The sequence below is a fragment of the Diceros bicornis genome, chromosome 19, assembly GCF_020826845.1.
Source record: "Diceros bicornis minor isolate mBicDic1 chromosome 19, mDicBic1.mat.cur, whole genome shotgun sequence".
Lineage (NCBI taxonomy): Eukaryota > Metazoa > Chordata > Mammalia > Perissodactyla > Rhinocerotidae > Diceros > Diceros bicornis.
The window spans coordinates 27,201,128-27,223,833 of record NC_080758.1 but is presented as its reverse complement, the minus strand read 5'-3'; the positions used below and the strand labels follow the sequence as shown (position 1 = coordinate 27,223,833).

At 37.7% G+C, this 22,706-nt stretch overlaps 1 protein-coding gene across 5 annotated transcripts in view; it reads left to right on the top strand.

Moving 5' to 3' along the window:
- Positions 1-22,706, top strand: part of ASXL1 (ASXL transcriptional regulator 1) — a 70,049-nt gene that overhangs the window by 34,040 nt on the left and 13,303 nt on the right. Inside the window, exon 4 of one of the 5 annotated variants that reach the window (XM_058562952.1) lies at positions 22,518-22,596. The exons of 3 other annotated variants lie outside the window; for them this stretch is intronic. In XM_058562952.1, coding sequence (XP_058418935.1) covers positions 22,518-22,538 — 21 coding nt within the window. In that variant the 3' untranslated portion in view covers positions 22,539-22,596. Of the gene's footprint in view, positions 1-22,517; positions 22,647-22,706 lie in introns of those variants that run through there. One more of the 5 variants, XM_058562950.1, reaches the window with a different exon arrangement.

Below are 22,706 nucleotides of genomic sequence, written 5' to 3'. Positions count from 1 at the left end.
ACTTTACCTGTGTTATAAGACCCTTACAGCAGTATGGTTCCAGTCTCCCCTCAGTCTTTTTGCTAATGTCATACACTTCACTTACGCATATGTTATAAACCCCACAGTACATTGTTCTTGTTTTTCATTTAAACAGTCAATTGTCTTTTCAGGAGATTTAAGAAATAAGTACATATTCTCCTACATATTTTCCATTTCTGGTGCTCTTCATTGCCTATGTGTAGATCCAGATTCCCATCTGGTATCATTTTCTTTCTTTTTTTTTTGGAAGATTGACCCTGAGCTAACGTCTGTTGCCAATCTTCCTCCTTTTTTCCTTTTTTCTCCCCAGAGCCCCAGTAGATGGTTGTGTGTCATAGTTGTGCATCTTTCTAGTTGCTCTGTGTGGAACACCGCCTCAACATGGCTTGATGAGTAGTGCGTAGGTCCGCGCCCAGGATCTGAACTGGCAAACCCTGGGCCACCAAAGCGGGGTGCACGAACTTAACCACTATGCCACCGGGCTGGCCCAGGTATGATTTTCATTCTGCCAGAAGGACTTACTTTAATGTTATAGTGCTGCTCTGCTGGTGATGGTATTTTAAAGTGTTTGTGTGTCTGAAAAATTATTTCTCCTTTTTTAAAAGATATTTTCATTTGATACAAAATTCTAGCTTGACAGTTTTTTCTTTCTATACTTTAAAGATATTGCTTCACTGTCTCGGTTTGCTATCTCATTGTTTCTGATGAGATATCTGCTGTTATTTTAATCTTTGTTCCTCGGTGAGTAGTGTATCTTTTCTTCTCCTTTTAGTTAATTTTGATAGTTTCTTTTATCATTGCTTTCCAGCAGTTTGATTATAATGTGCTTTGGTGTGGTTTACTTCATGTTTCTTGTGCCTGGGTTTTGTTAAGCTTCTTGGATCAAATTTGGTAAATATTCAGCCATTTTTTCTTCAAATATTTTTGTCCTACACTGCCCCTTCCTCTTTGGGGACTGTAATTACAAGTATATTTGGCCACTTGTGGTTGTCTCGCAACTTACTGATGTGCTGTTCATATTTTTTCAGTCTTTTTACTCTTTTTTTGAGTAGTTTCTACTGGTGTATCTTCATGTTCACTAATCTTTTCTTTTACGGTGTTAAATCTACTTTTAATCCAGAAATTGTATTTTTATCTCTGGAAGTTCTATTTGGGTGTTTTTTTTAATATCTTACGTCTCTGCTTAATGTGCTCCATGTTCAACACATGAAATATAGTTATAATAACTTCATATCCTCTTCTAGTTATATTATCTCTGTCATTGTTGAGTCTCTATTTTTTATTTTTCTTTTTGTCATTATGGGTCAGATTTTCCTGGTTCTTCGCATTCCTAATAATGTTTTTTTCTTTTCTTTTTTTTTTTTGTGAGGAAGATTAGCCCTGAGCTAACATCCGATGCCAGCCCTCCTCTTTTTGCTAAGGAAGATTGTCCCTGGGCCACCATCTGTGCCATCTTCCTCTACTTTATTTGGGATACTGCCACAGCATGGCTTGACAAGCAGTGCATCGGTGCATGCCTGGGATCTGAACCTGGGAACCCTGGGCTGCCAAAGCGGAGCGCGCACAGTGAACCGCTATGCCACCAGGGCTGGCCCTGCATTCCTAATAATTTTTGATTGGATGAGACATTGTGGATTTTACTTTAGGTTCTGGATATTTTTGTATTCACGTCAGTATTTTGAGCCTTGTTCTGGAATGCAGATAAAGTTACTTAGAAATGTATCCTTTTGAGTCTTGCCTTTTTTTTTTTTTAAAGTTTATTTTATTTTTTTCCCCCAAAGCCCCAGTAGATAGTTGTATGTCAAAGTTGCACATCCTTCTAGTTGCTGTATGTGGGACGTGGCCTCAGCATGGCTGGAGAAGCGGTGCGTCGGTGCGTGCCCGGCATCCGAACCCAGGCCGCCAGCAGTGGAGCGTGAACACCTAACCGCCAAGCCACGGGGCCAGCCCCTAGTCTTGCCTTTTAAGCTTTGTTAGATGGGGTTTATCTTTTCTGTGTGTGTTTTTATAAATTAGCTATACAGGTATATGTTTTCTTATTTCCTTTTCTTTCTTTTACGTGAATAGCCTGTATATATTCTTTTCATTCATTCTTATTTAACGCTCTTTACAGTCTTTTTCCCTTACAGTTCTTACATTTTTACTCAGGCAGTAATTACCTCTGGCCTAACTATTGCATTAGTTTCTTAATTAGTGCTGTAGTTTTCAAACTCTTTCCCTCTCCAATACAGTGTTCAAATTGCTGTCAGAATGATTCTAAAGTACAATTCTGATAATGTCACTGCATTGCTTTTCAGTAGCTATGGCTGTGGGATTCACTTTTTTTATTATTCCCCTAGTGGTAATAAAAAATGTTTGAGTTCACATCCTCAGTATATATATACTTGTTTATTTATACATATATACACATACTACTGGATATGTTAGCATATATTCTTTTAAAATATGTCCAGTGTGAAATATACCCTAAAACAGAAATTTTAAAGTATTTTAAAATTATGTACATTTTAAAAATAATTAGTTATTAGATTGAAATTATTAAATGATAGAAGATATATTTCAACTACCTTTATCTATGTAATTTTGACTGCTTTTGGCTCAGTTCTTTTCAGGCATGATTTGCTCATTGTTGATTTTACCTTGTGATCTATCTGATGAAGAGTTTATATACTCAGTGTAAAAATGTCAGCTTTGCTGTTTTCTTGGTGTCCCTTGTACTTGCATTATCAGTATTATCTGCAAACTGCCTTTTCTTTATGGTAATGTTTTTAAGCCTGGTTAAAACTAGATAATAAAGTCTGTTAATCCACCTAACGAGGCATATGAAACACGCTGAAAACAAGTAAGTGAATTTCAGAACATGATGTAGGACTGACATAGGAGTTGTGAAAGGGCAGCAGTGTCAATTCATATACCAAATGGGTGAAGCTTAATTTCTTCTTTTATCTTTAGATTAAAAATGTCTGTATGTGTACATTTCATTTGGGCAATTATTGGCCCCATTGATAGAGACACCCTTGCCTGATCCTTGAGCCCCTCCTGATTATTCTGTATGGCTAAGTATTTTGTGTGTTTTCTATAGGTTAGCTTATTTTATTATTTTATTTTTTTAATTTTATTGTTTTGCTGAGGAAGATTCACCCTGAGCTAACATCTGTGCCAGTCTTTCTCTATTTTGTATGTTGGTTGCCGCCATAGCATGGCCGCCAATGAATGGTGTAGGTCCACGCCCAGGAATTGAACCCGGACTGCCAAAGCGGAGTGTACTGAACTTAACCACTAGGCCCTGGGGCCGGCTCTCAGTTAGCTTTCACAGTGTAACAAACCATCTCAAAACTTGGTGCCTTAAAACAATAATTGTATATTTAACTCACAATTCTTTGGGTTGGATGGGCTGTTTTTCTGGTCTGATTCAGATTATCTGAGATTATCTGGGCTGGCTCTCTTATAACTTTGGTCAGTTGGAGGGATGGCTGGAGGCTGGATGTGTTAGGTAGAATTCTAAGATGATCCCTAATAACCTATGCCTTTCTATGATCTCTTTCTCTGTCATGGGTGAGAACTGTAATTTGCTTCTCTCCAGAAGGATATGGCAAAGGTGAAGAGATTTTGCAGATGTACTTAAGGTCCCTCATCAGTTGATTTTTTTTTTTTTTGTCAGTTGTTTAAGTTAACCTAAAGAGAGATCTTGAGTTGGCCTGACCCAGTCAGGCAAGTCCTTTCAAAGAGGCTCTGGAGGTCAGAGATGGAAGAAATGAGCAGTTCTGCTGGCTTTGAGGAAGCAAGCTGCCATATTGTGAGAGGGCCACATGGCAAGAACCTCAGGGTTCTCTAGGAGCTGAGTGCAGGCCCCAGGTGACAGCCCACAAGAAAGTGACCTTCGTCCTACCTGAGCTCCAGAAAAGAAAGCAGCTCGGTTGACACCTTGATTTGAACCTTCTGAGCCCCTGAACAGAGGACCTAGCTAAGACTCTTGACTCCTGGAAACTTGCCGTAATAAATGTGTGTTGTTTTAAGCCACTAAATTTGTGATAATTTGTCATACAACAATAGAAAATTAATACACTGGATGGTGTAGGATGGCCTCACTATAATTTTATCTTTCCCAGAATGTCATATAAATAGAATCATACAGTATGTTACCTTTTGAGATTGGCCTTTTTTTTTTTTTTTTTTTTTTGGTGAGGAAAATTCACCCTGAGCTAACATCTGTTGCCAGTCTTCCTCTATTTTGTGTGTGGGATACCTCCACAGCATGGCTGATGAGTGGAGTAATTTGGCACTTGGGATCTGAACCTGTGAACCTGGGCTGCCAAAGCGGAGCATGCAGAACTTGAACCACTTGGCCACAGGGCCGGCCCCAAGATTGGCTTTTTTCACTCAGTGTAATACTTTTGAGATCTATCCAAGTTGTTGTGTATCAACACTGTTCTTTTTTATTGTTGAGTAGTATTGCATTTTATGGGCATACCACAGGTTGTTTATCCATTCTTCCATTGAAGAACATTTGAGTTGTTACCAGTTTGGGGCTGTAAAATAAATAAAGCTACTGTGAAAATTTGCTTGCAGGTTTTAGTGTGAAAAATATTTCTTTTTCTCTAGGATAAATAACCTATAAGTGTAATTGCTGAGTCATATGGTATGTGTGTGTTTAACTTTATAAGAAACTGCCACGTTATTTTCCGGAATGATGGTACCATTTTTCATTCCCACTAGCAGTGTATGAGTTGTTCTGCTTTTTCATGAGCACTTGGTATAGTAGAATCTCATAAGGCATTTAATTTGCATTTCCCTAATGGCTAGTTGATGTTGAATATCTTTTCATGTACTTATGTTCCATTTGAATATCTTTTTTTTTGTATAGTTTATGTTCAAGTTTTTGTCCATTTTCTAATTGGATTGTTTTCTTATTTATTGAACTTAGAGTGTTCTAGATATAGATTGTTTATTGGGTTTGTGATTTGCAAATATTTTCTCCCAGTCTGTGGTTTATCTTTTCATTTTCTTGAGTGTCTTTTACAGAGCAAAACTTTTGAATTTTGATAAAGTCTAATTTATCCATTTTTAAATTTTATTTTACAGATTTTTTTTGTGTTTGTGTTTCATGTCTAACTCTTTGCCTAACTCTAGATCACAAAAATTTTCTCCTATATTCTAAAAGTTTTATATTTTACATTTAGGTCTATGATTCCTTTTGAGTTAATTTTTGAATTAGGTGTAAGGTTACGTCAAGGTTAATTTTTTTGCGTATGGATGGCTGGTTGTTCCAGCACCATTTGTTTGAAAAGACTATCCTGTATTAAGTTGCTTTTACACCTCTGTCAGAAATCAGTTGGCCATATTTTGTAAAAGGTTCTGCTTTTGGACTCGACTCTGTTTCATTTCCTAAATGTCTTTTCCTCTTTGAGTACCATGCTATCTTGATTACTGTTCTATAGCCTATGATAAGTTGTGAAATCAGATGGTGTGATTCCCCTCTGACTTTATTCCTTTTTTTTTTTTTTGTGAAGAAGACTCGCCCCGAGCTAACATCCGATGCCAGTCCTCCTCTTTTTGCTGAGGAAGATTGACCCTGGGCTAACATCCGTGCCCGTCTTCCTCTACTTTATGTGGGGCACTGCCACAGCATGGCTTGACAAGTGGTGCATCGGTGTGCGCCCGGGATCCAAACCTGCGAACTCCGGGCTGCTGAAGTGAGCACACGCACTTAACCGCTGCGCCACCGGGCCGGCCCCTGACTTTATTCTTTTTCAGAGTTGCTTTAGCTATTATAGTTTCTTTGCCTTTCCATGTAGGTTCCTCTTAAAGTTATCTATAAAATTTTTTGCTGAGATTTTAATAGTAAATACATTAAACCAATAGACTAGTTTGGGGAGAATTGACTTCTCGCTTACGTTGAATCTTCCATTCTATGGACATGGTATGTCTTTTATTTATATCATCTTTGATATTTTCATCAGCATTTTATAGTTTTTGGCATATAGATTCTGTGCATGCATTGTTAGAGCTACACCTTAGTATTTACTTTTCAGGGAAGCTGTTCTAAATGGTCTTGTGCTTTTAATTTTGGTTTCTAATTGTTGATTGCTAGCATATAGACAGCACTGACTTTTGTGTGTTGAACCAGATCCTGTGAACTTGATAAACTCACTTACTAGTTCTAGGAGTTTTTCCTCTAAATTCCTTGGGATTTTCTGTGTAGACCATCATGTCATCTATGAATAGGACCAGTTTTATATATTCCTTCTGATCTGTTTGCCTTTCATTTCCTTTTCGTGACTGATTTCACTGGCTAGGACTTCAGGTGCTATGTTGAATAGGAGTGGTGAGTGCAGATATCCTTGGCTTCTTCTCAGTCTTAAAGAGAAGATATTCAGTCTTTCACCATTAGTGTGATGTTATCTATAGATTTTTTTTTATCAAGTTTAGGAAGTTCCCTTCTATTCCTAGTTTGCTGAAAATTTTTATCATGAATACGTGTTAAATTTTGTCGGATTTTTTCTGCTTTAATGGATATGATCATGTTTTTCCTTCATATCTCACTTTTAATTTACATTTCTTTGATGATAAATGATGATGTATTCCTTTTCATGTGTTGATTGGCTATTTGTATCATCTTATGTGAATTGTCTGTTACAGTGTTTTGCCCATTTAAAAATAATTTTTATTTTGCAACAATTGATAAACTTTCAGAAAAGTTTTAAGTACAATACAAAGAACTTCTCTTTTCCTGAAGCATTTTAAAAAAGTGCTGCATTACACCTTAATACTTTAGTGTTATTTAGTGTGTATGTGTGACCATGAAGGATATCTGCTACATGTCCACAATACATCCATCAAATTCAGAAAGTTACATCGTGACATTTTTACCATCCAATCTTCAGATTCTATTCAAGTTTTGCTAATTGTCCTTTTAATGAGCTGTATGCCTAAAGGATCTAATTCAGAATTATATGTTACATATAGTTGTCATAAGTCTTTGGTCTCCAGTCTAGAACAGTTCTTATGTTTTTCCTTGACTTGCGTGACCTTGACTCTTTCGAAGATAAAAGACCAGTTATTTCATAGAAGGTTGTTCAGTTGGGGTTTTCTTAGCTTTTCTCATGATGAGGTTCAGGTTATGTGTCTTTGTCAGGAATATCAGAGAAGTGATGCTGTGTTCTTAGTGTGTCCTGTCAGGTGGCTCATTATTTCACTTAGTTGTATTACTAATGATGTCCACTTTTGTCACTTGGTTAAGTAGCATCTGCCAGGCTTCGTCACTGTAAAATTCCTCTTTTCCCTCTTTTTAATAACTATTTTGTGGATAGGGGCTTTGAAGCTGTGTGATATTCCATTCCTCTTCTAAAATTTGGTTTATTTCTTTATATCTGTATGAAATCATGGTTTTCTATTATTCAGTGGGTTATAATCTATTATTACTTACTTATATGTTCAAATTGTGCCTGATTTGGCTGGTGGAAATTTTGTCAATCTGGCTTCTGTGTCACTTTGACATACTCCCATCATTCTTGCTGTCATCTTTCTACTAAAAGACCATCTAGGCTCGCTGTGTACTTTTGTCTGCCCTAACCCTTATTATTAGCCATTTCTCCACGGAGCCGTGGTTCTTTTACTGTACAGTGGTGTTTAGAAGCCAAGATCTAGGTTCTAGACGTGCTTGCTACTATTGGGGTGTTGCTGATCCCAGTTCCTCTCAGTGGAAAGAGGCTAAAGAGTATTTGAGTGTATTCATATATGTATATATATGTGCACTTACATATGTGTTTATGTCTAGCTTTATCTAAATATGTTGAAAACCATGATTTTACACCAATAACATAAATTCTAATGCAAACCCAGAGGGTTCATTCTAGTTTTCTCCCTTTCCATATTTGTGACTCCCTTCTCCAACACTAAGGAATTTGGCTCATGTTTTTCCTGTTACCTCTCATATATTTACTTAATTGTTTAATTTTCTCACCCTCTTATATAACTATCCTCTCCCATTACTGTTGCTGCCCCTCCTTCATGAAGATGTCCACCTTATTCCTCTTGGACTTCAATACCCTATGCTGGGCTGGCCCCCTCATGGTTGATTGCCTCGCCTGCTCAAGCTCTGATTCCTCACACCAGACTGCCCTCTCGTATAAATGCCGTCCTCACCCAGCTTGGGCTTTGACCCTGCCCTGGTCATTCCTTGTTTGGGCATTTCACCCTCCTTGAGCTCTGACTCCTACACCATGCCACCCTCATGCATGGACCCCTTCTGTGCCCCACTCAGGGTGATACCCTATTCTTGGCCACTGGGGCTCTCTCTTTCCCCCCAATAGAAGGAAAGATTAGTTTGGGGAAGAAAATGGTAGATTTCCCTTAAAAAAAAAAAAGTTTGTCTTTTTGTTTTTCATTTGTAGAATTTTCTTTTTTTTTTGGTGAGGAAGGTCAGCCCTGTGCTAACATCTGCCCATCCTCCTCTTTTTTTGCTGAGCAAGACTGGCCCTGGGCTAACATCCGTGCCCATCTTCCTCCACTTTATATGGGATGCCGCCACGGCATGGCTTGCCAAGCAGTCTGTCGGTGCACGCCCGGGATCCGAACCAGCGAACCCCGGGCTGCCGCAGTGGAGTGCGTGCACTTAACTGCTTGCGCCACCGGGCCGGCCCCTAGAATTTTTTTTTAATGTACTCTAGATACAAGTTCTTTGTCAGATATATGTATTGCAAATATTTTCTCCTAGTCTGTTCACTCTCTTTTCATTTTTATTAAGGTGTCTTTGATTTCTTAGAAGTGTTCAATTTTGAGAAAGTCCATTTTATCAAATTAAAAAAATATATAGTTAATTTTATTAGAAATCTTTCCTGTCCAATGACACAAAAATATTTTATTACATTTTCTTCTAGAAGCTTTATATTTTTGGCTCCTACATTTAGGTTTGTGATCCATCTTAAATTTATTTTTGTGTGAAGCTTGAAGTAGTGGTTCAGCTTTGTGTTTTTATGTTTATCTAGTTGTTTCAGCTTTATTTGTTGAAATGACTTTCCTTTCCCTGTTGAAGACCCTTGGTACCTTTGTCAAAAATCAATTGACTGTTGGGCCAGCCCCAGTGGCCTAGTGGTTAAGTTCAGTATGCTCTGCTTCGGTGGCCTGGGTTCACTTCCTGGGTGCGGACCTACACCATTTGTCTGTCAGTGGCCGTGCTGTGGTGGGGACTTCCATACAAATAGAGGAAGGGTGGCAGTGGATGTTAGCTCAGGGTGAATCTTCCTCAGCAAAAAACAAACAAAAAATCAATTGACTGTATTTGTGTAGACATGTTTTGATACTCTATTCTGTTCCATTGATCCATTTATTTATCTTTGTAACAGTACCAAACCCTCTTGATTTTGGTAAGTCATGAAATCAGATAGTGTTAGTAGTGTGAGTTCTCTTTGTTCTTCCAAGATTATTTTAACTGTTCCAGGTCCTTTATATTTTCATATGAATTTTAAAATCAACCTGTCAATTTTTACCAAAACAATGCCTTTTGAGGTTTTGATTAGTGTTGAATCTATAGATAAATTTGGGGAGAATTAACATCTTAACAACATGGTTATTTCCAATCTGTGAACATGGTACAGCTCCATTTATTTAAGTCTTTTTAAATTTCTCATGGCAGTGTTTTATCGTTTGCAGTGAGGTCTTGTCTTTAAAATTCTTTTTCTCAAGTATTTTTAAATTTTGATACTATTGTAAGTGGAAATGGTTTTTGAATTTTGTTTCCCAATTTTTTGGTTTTTTGTTTTGCTGAGGAAGATGCACCCTGAGCTAACATGTGTTGCCAGTCCTCCTCTTTTTTGGTTTGAGGAAGATTTGCCCTGAGCTAACATCTGTGCCAGTCTTCCTCCATTTTGTGTGTGGGTCACTGCCACACCATGGCTGATGAGTGGTGTAGATTTGTACCTGGGATCTGAACCCGAGAATCTGGGCCGCTGAAATGGAGTGTGCCAAACTTAACCACCAGGCCGTGTTTTCCAGTTTTTTGAATAAGCATATATATAGTTATTTTTAAAAAAATTTTAAATTTTCACATAATTTCTGACATTGTCACATTTGTTTTATCATTCTCTTTCTCTACATATTATTTTTGTTCTGCACCAGAGTAAATGCCCATTTATCTCTAAATACTTATTAAAAACAAGGAGCTACTCTTTCATAACCCCATTGCAATGATCAAAATCAGAGTTAACATTGATATAATACTGCTTGCTGTCTAATCTGCATACTTTATTCAGATTTTGCCTGTTATTTTACTAATGTTAATTGTAAAAGTAGATAAAATTCTGGTTAAGGATCCATCCAATCTTGGATCAAATGGTGCATTTGTTTGTCAAGTCTCTTTCATTTCCTTTAATATGGAATAGTTCCCACAAATTTTGTCTTTTGTGACTTAAATGGCCTGTACTCTTAAAAAACATTAATTTTCTAGAAAGTTCCTCAGTTTGAATTTGTCTGGTGTTTTTCATTATGAGATTCACATAGTACATTTTTTTTATTGATTTTTTTTTTTGTTTTGTTAGGAAGATCAACCCTGAGCTAACATCCGTGCTAATCCTCCTCTTTTTGCTGAGGAAGACTGGCTCTGAGCTAACATCTATTGCCAATCCTCCTCCTTTTTTTCCCCAAAGCCCCAGTGGATAGTTGTATGTCATAGTTGCACATCCTTCTAGTTGCTGTATGTGGGATGCGGCCTCAGTATGGCTGGAGAAGCGGTGCATCGGTACGCACCCGGGATCCGAACCCGGGCTGCCAGTAATGGAGTGCATGCACTTAACCGCTAAGCCACGGGACCGGCCCTATTGATGTTTTAATAGTTTATAACATTGTGAAATTTTGGGTTGTACATTTTTGTTTGTCCATCACCATATATATGTCTCCCTTCACCCCTTGTGCCCACCCCCTACCCCCATTGCCCCTGGCAACCACAATACAGTTTTCTCTGTCCATGTGTTGGTTTATATTCCACATATGAGTGAGATCATACAGTGTTTGTCTTTCTCTTTCTGGCTTATTTCACTTCACATAATACCCTTCAGGCCCATCCATGTTGTTGCAAATGGGATGATTTTGTCTTTTTTTATGGCTGAGTAATAGTCCATTGTATATATATACCACATCTTCTTGATCCAATCATCAGTCGAGGGACACTTAGATTGCTTTCACTTCTTGGCTATAGTCAATAATGCTGCAGTGAACATAGGGGTGCATAAGTCTCTTTGGGTTGTTGATTTCAGGTTCGTTGGATAGATTCCCAGTAGTGGGATAGTTGGATCATAGGGTATTTCTACTTTTTTTTTTTTTTATTTTTTTTTATTTTTTGTTTACTGCAGTAACATTGGTTTATAACATTGTAAAAATTTCAGGTGTACATCATTGTACTTCTGTTTCTGCATGGACTACATCATGTTCACCACCAAAATACTAATTACAACCCATCACCACACACATGTACCGAATTATCCCTTTCACCCTCCTCCCTCCCCCCTTCCCCTCTGGTAACCACCAATCCAATCTCTGTCCCTATGTGTTTGTTTATTGTTGTTATTATCTACTACTTAATGAAGGAAATCATACGGTATTTGACCTTCTCCCTCTGACTTATTTCACTTGGCATTATACCCTCAATGTCCATCCATGTTGTCACAAATGACTGGATTTCATCGTTTCTTATGGCTGAGTAGTATTCCATTGTGTATATATACCACATCTTCTTTATCCATTCGTTAGAGTATTTCTACTTTTAATTCTTTGAGGAATCTCCACACTGTTTTCCATAGAGGCTGCACCAGTTTGCATTCCCACCAGCTGTGTATGAGGGTTCCTGTTTCTCCACAGCCTCTCCAACGTTTGTTGTTTTTTGTCTTGGTGATTATAGTCGTTCTAACGGAAGTGAGGTGATATCTTAGTGTTGTTTTGATTTGCATTTCCCTGATGATTAGTGATGTTGAATATCTTTTCATGTGCCTAGTGGCCATCTGTATATCTTCTTTGGAGAAGTGTCTGTTCATTTCCTCTGCCCATTTTTTGATCAGGTGTTTGTTTTTTTTGTTGTTCAGTTGTGTGAGTTCTTTATATATTATGGAGATTAACCCTTTGTCAGATATATGTTTTGCAAATATTTTCTCCCAGCTGGTGGGTTGTCTGTTCATCTTGATTCTGGTTTCATTTGTCTCGTAGAAGCTCTTTAATGTGATAAAGTCCCATCAAGTAGTACATTTTTGACAGGAATATCTCAGAAGTGATGATGTCCTTCTCAGTGCATTGTATCAGGAAACAAATGATTTCTCTTTATCTGGTTTCTGATAATGATAACTTCAGTCACTTGGTTAGGATGGTGTCTGCCATGTTTCTCCACTATCATAGTGAGTATCTTGTGAGGAGATACTTTGAGACTATATAGATAGTCTCATCAAACTTTCATCTGCTCATTTCTGCATCCACTGATGAATAATTCTTGCCTGAAACAGCACCAACTGATGGTGGTCAAGTGGTGATTTTTTAAATTCCACCATTCATTTGACATTTATTAATTGGCATTCTGCAGTAAGGAAGAACCTTCCTTTCTCCCCCATTTGTTTATTCATTATGGATTTATGGATTCTTACTTTATTATTGAGTTATCTGTTACTGTCCTGAACTTTAATGCACAAGTTGTACAGAGTTGGTCAGCAGTACTCTCTTCACTCTAGCTTTTGTGTCATCCTAGCATGTCCCCTTATTCCTGAACACTTTTTTATTTATCTGCTTTCTAGCCCAGCAAGATGTCAGGGCTTAGCTTGTATTTTCCCATTCCCCTAGCTCTGGAACCAGCCATTTTCGCAGGGAGCTCTGGATCCTTTTAGTTTGAAATAGTTTACATGTATACATCTATGTCTGCTTCTGTGTTTGTCTGTCTTTACATACATTGGTTCATACTGATACCTTCAGTTCCAGCCTCTTACTGCAGAGTTCATTCTAGCTTTATTCCTTACGTCTTTGTACCTTGCTGCTCCAACAGTGAGAAACAACTGGCTCCCATTATCTACCTTATATCTACTTATTTGCTCAGTTCTAGAATAAACTTTTAATAGTTTTGGAATTGCTAACCTTTTCCACTGTGGAAAACACATCTACTAACTAGAGCTCAGTATTTGCTTATAGTTCATTTAGTTCTTTAGCCCAAGCGTATGTAGTTAAAATACTGGGTTCAAGAGTTACTTGGTAAACTATTTGTACTTTTCTGTACTGTGCTGATTTTCTGGTTTTATACATGTAATTTCTCTCCCTCCCTCCCTTTTTCTCTCTCTCTCTCTCTCTTCAGGACTGTCATCAGGGGTTCTCCGGGCAGTGAAAGTATAGCCCTTTTCTTTGTTTTCTTCTTTGTGCTTCTGTGTACTTTTTAAAAATTATAATGTATGCTTTCTTAAATGAAAAAAATAAAGATGATGGTTCTTAAAAAAAAAAAAAGAGAGAGAGTACTTGTGTTAGATCCACCCCTGCCCCCGTTCGGTGTGGTTATGTTAGTCATTTGAACGGTACATTAGCAAAATTTTTTAAAGTTATCACAACACTTTCTCTTTTCAAGGCTGTGGGAAAACAGGCACTCCCATACATTGCTGTTAGGAACACAAATCAGTACAACTTTTTTTGAGGGGAATTTGGCACTATTAGCAAAATTACATTTGCCTTTGGACAAATCTACCTTTTTGACCTATCATTAAATCTTCAAGAATTTACCTTGAAGATACACCTTTAACGATACAAAAGTACAGATTCACAAAGTTATTCAAGGCAGTAGTGTTTCTATTTGCAAAATATTAAAAGCCATCTAAATGCTGGTACATGGGCGAGTGGTTGCGTCCGGTTGGTACATCCATTATTATGCAACTGAGAAGAGAATGAGGAAGATTATCTATGAAATGATAGAATGATTTCCAGGATATATTGTTAAGTGAAAAAAGCAAAGTGCCAAATACTATCTATGGCATGCATTTTTCCTTATTTGTCTAAGGATGAAGGGGAAATAAAATAGATGTGTGTTTTATCATTTGTGCAAAAAGAAACAGAAGAAAAATAAACCAGAAACTAATGAGATTGGTTCCCTAACAGGAGATGGGGAGGAATAGAGTGGAAAGTTGGGAGTGGAGTGGGAAGAGAAGGGCCGGGCCGGGGGGTGGGGTGCAGTGTCAGTTCTCTGAGTATAACCTTTTATAGAGTTTTGACTGTTATAAGCATGTTATGTTTCACATACTTTAAGAAAAATAATAAAGATGAGAAATAAAAAACAAAATGGATTACAACCAGAAAAGATGAAGCCCAGTACTATTAGTAGCTGTAAAATTCCTCTCAGTGTGGTCAAACACATCAGTTTCATTCTTCTTTCTATTTATTTATTTATTTTTTTTTTTTCCCCAAAGCCCCAGTAGATAGTTGTATGTCATAGCTGCACAGCCTTCTAGTTGCTGTATGTGGGACGCGGCCTCAGCATGGCCGGAGAAGCGGTGCGTCGGTGCGTGCCCGGGATCCGAACCCAGGCCGCCAGCAGCGGAGCACACGCACTTAACCGCTAAGCCACGGGGCCGGCCCTCATTCTTCTTTCTGAAAGTTGGTCCTGGAGCCGTCCTTTCTCCTATTCCCAGTACGGACTCTTTGGAGAGTGGCAAACCGTCCTGGTTTGCCCCAGACTGAGGAATTTCTGGGGCACAGAAAACAGGAAAGTCCCAGGCAAACTGGGGCAAGTTGGTTACCTGTTTGACATGCATATAGCTATTTTCCTGGGACTTCCCTTCATCTTCACCTTGAGAATTCTCTTTACTTTTCTTCTGTGTTATCTCCTCTCGTTCCTAGATCTCATGTGGATCTCGTTTTTTTGTATTTGTTGTTGTTATTTATTTATGTAACACATTCTCCAGTTGCTTCCTGAGAACAGGTGCATAGGATGTAAATTATTTGAGACCTTACATGTCTTTATTCTGTGTTCCATACTGGATTATTGGTTTGACTCAGAATTCCAGAAGATGTTATTCTATTATATTCTCCAAAACTATTCTTGAGAAGCATGATGCCTTTCTGATTCCTTTGTATGTGATATGTTCTCTCTGACTGGAAGATTTTAGGATTTCTTTTTCAATTCTGTATGCTGAAAGTTCATGATGTGGTGCTGTAGAATGGGTCTTTTTTCATTCATTGTGTGGGGCATTTTGCCTTATATAAACCTGGAAACTCAAGTCTTTTTATTTTGGGAAAACTTGTATTTCTGTCTTTTTCTGTTTCCCCTCTGTGGAACTTCTATTTGTTGGATGTGGGACTTTCTTGAGGCAGCCTATTTTCTTTTTCTTTTGAGGCAGATTCACTGGGAAATAACTTATTTGTTGTTTTTGCTGATTTTTTTTTTTTGTATCTCATTTTTAATTTCTAGGAGATGGCTCATGTTTTCTGATGTTCCTTTGTTTTATTTTTTACAAAATAGCATTCTGTACTTGTTTTTGGACTATCTCTTTGAGAACAGTTACTGTGAAATCATCTTCCTTGTCTCTCTTTCCTTTCAGTTCCTCCTTTTGTTTGTTTATTTTGGTTGCTATTCTTCATATAACAGTTGTACTCAAATATCTGGTGGTCCCGGATAGGTCATTCACAGTGAGAGAACTGGCCGATTCTGTGCTAGTGGGTTCTCTTTGTTGGCTGTGATAGAGAGTGTGGGGACCCACGTGCTTTTTTTGGAATCCCCCAGTTATCTGTACCTGAAGGTTTTCTTTTAGCCTGGTCACTTTTTCCAGGAGGAGAAATCCTCTCATCTCTTGCCAGCTAGCCAAGAGGAGGCTGGGTTGGGGCGTAGGGCTGCCACTGTTGGCAGAGCTTTGGGAACCAAGTTGGGGAGGGGAGCTGGTGGTGTCACCATTTGTACATGGTCTTTGACAGCTCTGGTTTAGAGTGTGGCACCTCACTCACTCCCCACTCCTTGAGCTGGTGTCTTCTATTCCAGAACCTCTGGTTCAGTCCAGCCGAAATATAAATCTTCAGTTTCTTCTGGACCTGGAGATGGGTATTGCTAGTCTGTTTGGGCACAGAGAGGAGGGGACTAAGAGGTCTAACTTCTTGTTCAGACTTTCAACCAGTTCTTCTGTTTCATTCCCATGCCTCACCTCTGTCTGCAGTGGTTCCTTGTACCTCTTAATCTCTGCCCCCTCGAGGGCTTTGCATTACAAACTGGCTGGCTTTTTGTGGCTTTTCCCTCTACCGCCTTAAACTTCAGTTTTTTTTCCCCCCTGCTGAGTCAGTTACTTCTTGTCTTCCTGATATTCATCTTCTAGAATTCTGTTGACATCTCTCATCTGCTGCCTTTTCTTCCCCCTTTCTGTTTGTGCATTTATACCTTAGTATTCCCTTATAGCCATTCTGATGAGGCTTCAGGAGGATGCAAAAAACTGTGTTCATTTTGCCATGTTTAAATGGAAGCTCAAGCCTTTGTGAGAGAAAAGTGAGAAATACCCTTGACTTTCGTGCCAAACCCTGCCCCTATGACCCCCACCTGCCACCCAGGCCTGTGGCTCTTGTTTCTTCCCAATAGGAACCACTGTCTTTAATTTATTAATGTGCGTCCTTCCTATTCATATGTATTCATGAAAAATGTGTGGTTTGTTTGTATAGATGTATTTTTATTCCTTTTAACTACTGTTTAAGAGTGTATCTTATCAATATACCTCATTTTTATTTATCCAGCCCCCTAATAGGGACATTTAGGTTTTTCACTGTTTTTCTCGTTTCTCGCTATTTTTCTATTTCTCACTATTACAGATGCTGCTGCGATAACCATCCTTTTACTTTTGTAGTCGCCATGTGCAAATGCATGAGAATTTTTCTAGGGGACTACTTCCTTACCTTTTAATGGATAAAATGGAGGTAATTTGGAGGCTCTCTATGGGGCTTGATGAACACATTTCATTAAATTTTCTTTACAGTTTATACCTATGATGAGAAAAGTAGAATTATAAAACTTCCAAATCTTTTCAAAAATTTTATTGAGAAACGTGCTTTTTTATGATCCATTATCCCTTATTAACAATTCTGAAATCCAAAATATTTTGAGAACTGGAAAATTTTTTTCGTAACTCATTTGGCAGTAAGACGTGACCTGTCTAAACTCAGTTGGTGGCAAAACTCTGATCTACTGGCAAGGCTATTTTAAACCTGTTTATTTCACTTGGTCTGTACGTATGTGTTATTTCAAAAAATACTAGTGCATTTGATTATGGGTTAATATATGATATATTAAAACTATGTGCATTATATTATTCTAAAATTCCAGAATACGAAAATTCTAAAACACATCTAAAATTCAAGAATACGAAAATTCTAAAACCCCAGGGGTTTCAGAGGAGGGGGCCTGTGGTCACCCAGAAACTTGGTTTGCAGATGTGGGTGGCACATCACAGATGAGAATTTTGTTTTATTTCTGGTTGATGGAAACTCCTTTTTTGTCATTAATGAGAACTGAGATAATTTCTTCTTTTTAAACTGTATTCCAAGAGTATGTTCATTTTTTAAATAACAGCTCTTCTTTTTCTTTCTTGGACAGCTGTGATATTGAAATTCCTTGTGATAATGCAAATGGGTTTCAAATTCAATAGAATATTTTTTTTTTACATTAAGTATTTCAAAAAATGATAAAGCCTTTTCTTAAGCACACACAGAAATTGTTTTACTACTTTTAATTCTTCTTTGGGATTCGCATAACAAAGTTAAAACATCATTAACAGACCATTTTAGCCTCCATTGTCTGAAGATGAATTTTAACTTTGGATCCATAAACTTTCTGTGCATGTTAATGTTTTCTATGTAGTTTTTACAAATTTTGATTACATTCATTCATGTTTTCAGAACTGTCAGTTAAATTTAGCAGGCCGTTTTTTATCCAGTTTTATTGAGATATAACTCACAGACCATACAGTTCACCCATTTAAAGTGCACAATTCAGTAGCTTTTAGTATATTCATAAAGTTACACAGCCATCACCATTATCTAATTTCAGAACATTTCATCACCTCCAAAAGAAACCCCATTCTTTAGCAGTCTTTATTCTTTCTTCCTCTATCCCTTAGCAACTGCTAATCGACTCACTTAATTACTAGAGCTTTATAAAAAGGCAAGTCCTCCCGTCTTGTTCTTCTTCAAGAGGGTCTTGGCTATTTGTGGCCCTTTGCTTTTCCATGTAGAGTCAATTTCTACAAAAAAATCCTATTGAGCAGTTTTATTGGAATTCCATTGAGTCTAGAAATCAGTTTGGGGAGAATTGACATTTTTACAGTGTTGAGTCTTCTTAATCAAGAAGGTGGTGTAGCTCTCCATTTATTTAGGTTTTAAACTTTTCTCGATGAAGTTTTGTTTTCTTCATAAAATGGTTATATTTCTTTTGTGAAATTTATCCCTGAGTAACTTATGTTCTTTGTTGTTAAAAATTACATTTTCTAATTGGTGATGTTATTGCTGATGTTAGGATCACTTGAGGTGTTTTTTTTGATGAGGAAGATTAGCCCTGAGTTAACATCTGTTGCCAATCCTCCTCTTTTTGCTGGGGAAGATTGGCCCTGGGCTAGCATCCATGCCCATCTTCCTCTACTTTATATGTGGGACGCCTGCCACAGCATGGCCTGATAAGTGGTGCGTAGGTCTGCGCCTGGGATCTGAACCTGCAAACCCTGGGCCGCTGAAGCGGAGCGTGCGACCTTAACCACTACACCACTAGGCCGGCCCACTCACTTGAGTTTTTAATGTTATGTTGAATTTCACAATCTCCCTGCTAGGTCTGAATCTCTTGGATCCTCAATGTAGATAATTACACTATCTGGAAATTATTAAACTCTTGTCTCTTCTAATCCCTTCTTGTTTTGTTTCTTTTATTATGCATTGGTTAGGAACTCTAGTATGCTGTTGGATGGTTGGTATGTTCTGTTTTTAATAACTTATATTAAACAGCTCTCAGATCAGCCTTCCCTAAGAGACGGTACTCATTTCTTCTTCAGAAAAGGTTTATCAGACCCATCAAGAAAGGAAAGGCATACCTGAGATTTGCTTATCGTTTTTTAGTTGAGAACCTAATCTTGGGCAGTTTAAACTTCATCAGTTTGAATTTTAGCATTCCATTTTATTCATATTTGGTGCTGTTATATTCACAGTGCCTTTTATTTTATTTTTAAACTTTATTTAAAACACTGGCTGGTGAGTAGGACTTGGTTTGCCATCTCTCTTCTTTTTTTTTTTTTTTGTGAGGAATATCAGCCCTGAGCTAACATCTGATGCCAATCCTCCTCTTTTTTTTTTTTTCTGCTGAGGAAGATTGGCCCTGAGCTAACATCCGTGCCCATCTTCCTCCACTTTATATGGGAGGCCTTCACAGCATGGCCTGACAAGCAGTGTGTTGGTGCACGCCCAGGATCTGAACCTGTGAACCCCAGGCCACCAAAGCGGAGCACGTGCACTTAAACACTTGTGCCACCGGGCTGCCCCTCACAGAGCCTTTTACTTTTTAAAATGTCTGACTTATGGGAAAATATTTTATTTAGGTTTGTTTATTAATGCTGGTTGCTTTTTCTTCATCACTAGCCTCTTTTCCAGTTGCCTTGTCAAACTAATATACGTAATGTATTTTTAAAACATTTGTTTGTGTTAATAGGTGAATATGGGTAAAAAGTATATGGCAAGTATTCTTTGTACTGTTTTTACTCTTGCAGGTTTTCTGTAAATTTGAAATTATTTTCAAATAAAAGTGTTTAAAATGTATTTGTTTGTAAAAGTAATCCATGCCCATGATCAATGTTAAAAAGCATCCTAGAATAAAGAATTCCTACAGCTGTAATAAAAAAAGACAAATAATTCCATTAAAAAATGAGCAAAAGATTTAAACAGATACTTCAAAAAGAAAGATATGAAAATGCACCTTAAAAAGTGCATGATATCTTTAGTCATCAGGAAAATGAAAATTAAAATCACAATGAGGTACCACTGCACTCGCAGTAGAATGGCTAAAAGAAGACTGACAACACGAAATTTTGGTGAGGATGTGGAGCAACTGGAACTCTCATACAGTGCTGTTGGGTGTGTAACTCTTTGAAAATGTTTGGCAGGTTTTTTTTTTTTTTTTTTAGTAAAGGTAAACATTCATCCATCCTATACACAGCAATTCTACTCCTAAATGTTTACCCACCAGAAATGAAAACATGCCCATAAAAAGTTGTGTACAAGAATGTTCAGAGTAGCTTTATTCATAATAGCCAAAATCTGGAAATAACCCAAATGTCCTTTGACAGGGGAATAGATAAACAAATGATTGTATATGACTACTATTCTGTAATAACAAATAATGAACTCCTGATGCATGTAACAACACAGATGAATCTCATCAACATTAGACCGAGAGAAAGGAACCAGACGCAAAAGAGTACATGATTCCATTTATATGAAGACCAAGAACAGGCAAAACTGATTTTTGGTGAGAAATCAGAACAACCATTGAATCACTGGGGTAGGAGGGGCAAGTGTACAGTGGGGATTGACCAGGAAGGGCCACAAGGAAACTTTTAGGGGTGTTGGACATGTTCTGTATATTTATACATTTGTCAGAACTCATCAGATGGTTTACTTAAGATCTGTGCATTTCACCCTGTGTAAATTATACCTCAATTTAAAAAAATAGGGGAAAGGACACAGGGGGTATATATTGATCCAAGGGCCTTCTCCTACATAAGCACAATACAGTTATCACACTGAGGAAATTTAACATTAATGCAACCTTTCCATCTACTTACGCAGTTTACATTCAGATATCCCAATCTTGTCTTTTACAGCGTTTTTTATATTTGGGTTTCAGTGAAGGATCACCCATTACCTCTTAATTTTTTTCTTTCAAAGCCTCTTGATGGAAAATATCCTTGCAAAAAAATTATTGAGTCCTAGGACATATTTTCTGGTGCCTGTAATTTTCAGTAGCCCATTTCATTTTTGTCAGACTTCTAGCGTTAATGTTTGGAAGGTTAATGATATCAAACAGAATTTATATGGAAAGAATATTAACGATCTCTAAAAACGCAGAATTAGAATTGCAAATCTTGCTTTCATTTTTAAAAGTTTTGTTTTCCTGTTTGCTTTTTACAGAAAATGTGTGGCTTTGGAAACTTTGGATAGTTGTTTGAATTCCAAACAAGTGGGCGGTATTTGTTTAATTAATGAGATTTGTAATCAGGACTAGGTTTTCCCTAGACTCTAGGACCTAGAGGAAGGAAATTTGACTTAGGTGTTGGTGAAGCATTTGGCATCCTAATTTTTCTTTCTAAATGTTATTTCTTGATTACGAAAAACATACACATTAATTGTAGAAAATACCCCAAGTCAAAAAGAAAGTAAAGTACTCACAACTCCATTACCTAGAGGTGGTGATGGCTAACACCTTAGGGAATCTTTCGTTCTTCCTTTGTCTGTGCAAACATGTTCACACAATTTTTATTTTTTAAAACAGATGATAGGGGCCGGCCCGGTGGCGCAAGCGGTTAAGTGCGCGCGCTCCGCTGTGGCGGCCCGGGGTTCGCTGGTTCGGATCCCGGGCGCGCACCGACGCACTGCTTGGCAAGCCATGCTGTGGCGGTGTCCCATATAAAGTGGAGGAAGATGGGCACAGATGTTAGCCCAGGGCCGTCTTCCTCAGCAAAAAAAAGAGGAGGATTGGCGGATGTTAGCACAGGGCTGATCTCCTCACAAAAAAAAAAAAAAAAAAAAAACAACAACAACAACAAAAACACAGATGATGGAATCATACTGTATAAATTTAAATGCTTGATTCACTTACTGCATCATCATCATTTCTCTTGTCATGAAATATTCTACAGCTTTATTTCAAATGGCTGGCCATGGCAGTGTTCCTTGATAGAAATATCATAATTGTTTTTTGTTTTTAAACTTTTTTATCATAGGAATATGAAACAGTAAAATGCATAGAACACAAATGGTCAGCTTAATGAATTATTATAAGATAAACACACTTGTAACTGCCACTCAGATCAAGACATCGAACATGGCCAGCAGCCAGAAGCCCCCACTTGCCCCTTCCCAATCACAACCCCCTTCCTTCCTCTAAAGGTAACTACTATCCTGACTTTATGGAAGTTATTTTTTGCTTTTCTTCATTGTTTCCCACCTGTGTTTGCATCCCCAACACTGTAGTTTAGTTTTGCCTGTTTTTGAACTTTTTACACATGGAATCAATACAGTATGCATTCTTTTGTGTCTGGCTTTTGTCATTCAACATTTTGTTTTTAGGAATCATCCATATTTTTGTGAGTAGCTGTAGTTCATTCATTTATTATTATTGTACAATATCCATTTATTGAATACACTACCATGTATTCATTCTCCTGATGATGGGCACTTTGGTTGTTTATAGCCCAGGTTACAAATGACGCTGCTGTGAATGTCTGGATGTGCTTCCTGATGTGTAGATGCATGTATTTCTCTAGGAAATCCAAACCCAGGACTGACATCGCTGGTCATAGGATGTTTGTACCTTCAACTGCACCAAACTATAGTCTCAAATGATTGGATCCATTTTCAGTGTAACTGTTCCACATCCTCATCAGCACTACTTGGTATTGTTAAACTTTAATTTTAGCCATTCTTATAAATGTGGTGATATCTCATCATGGTTT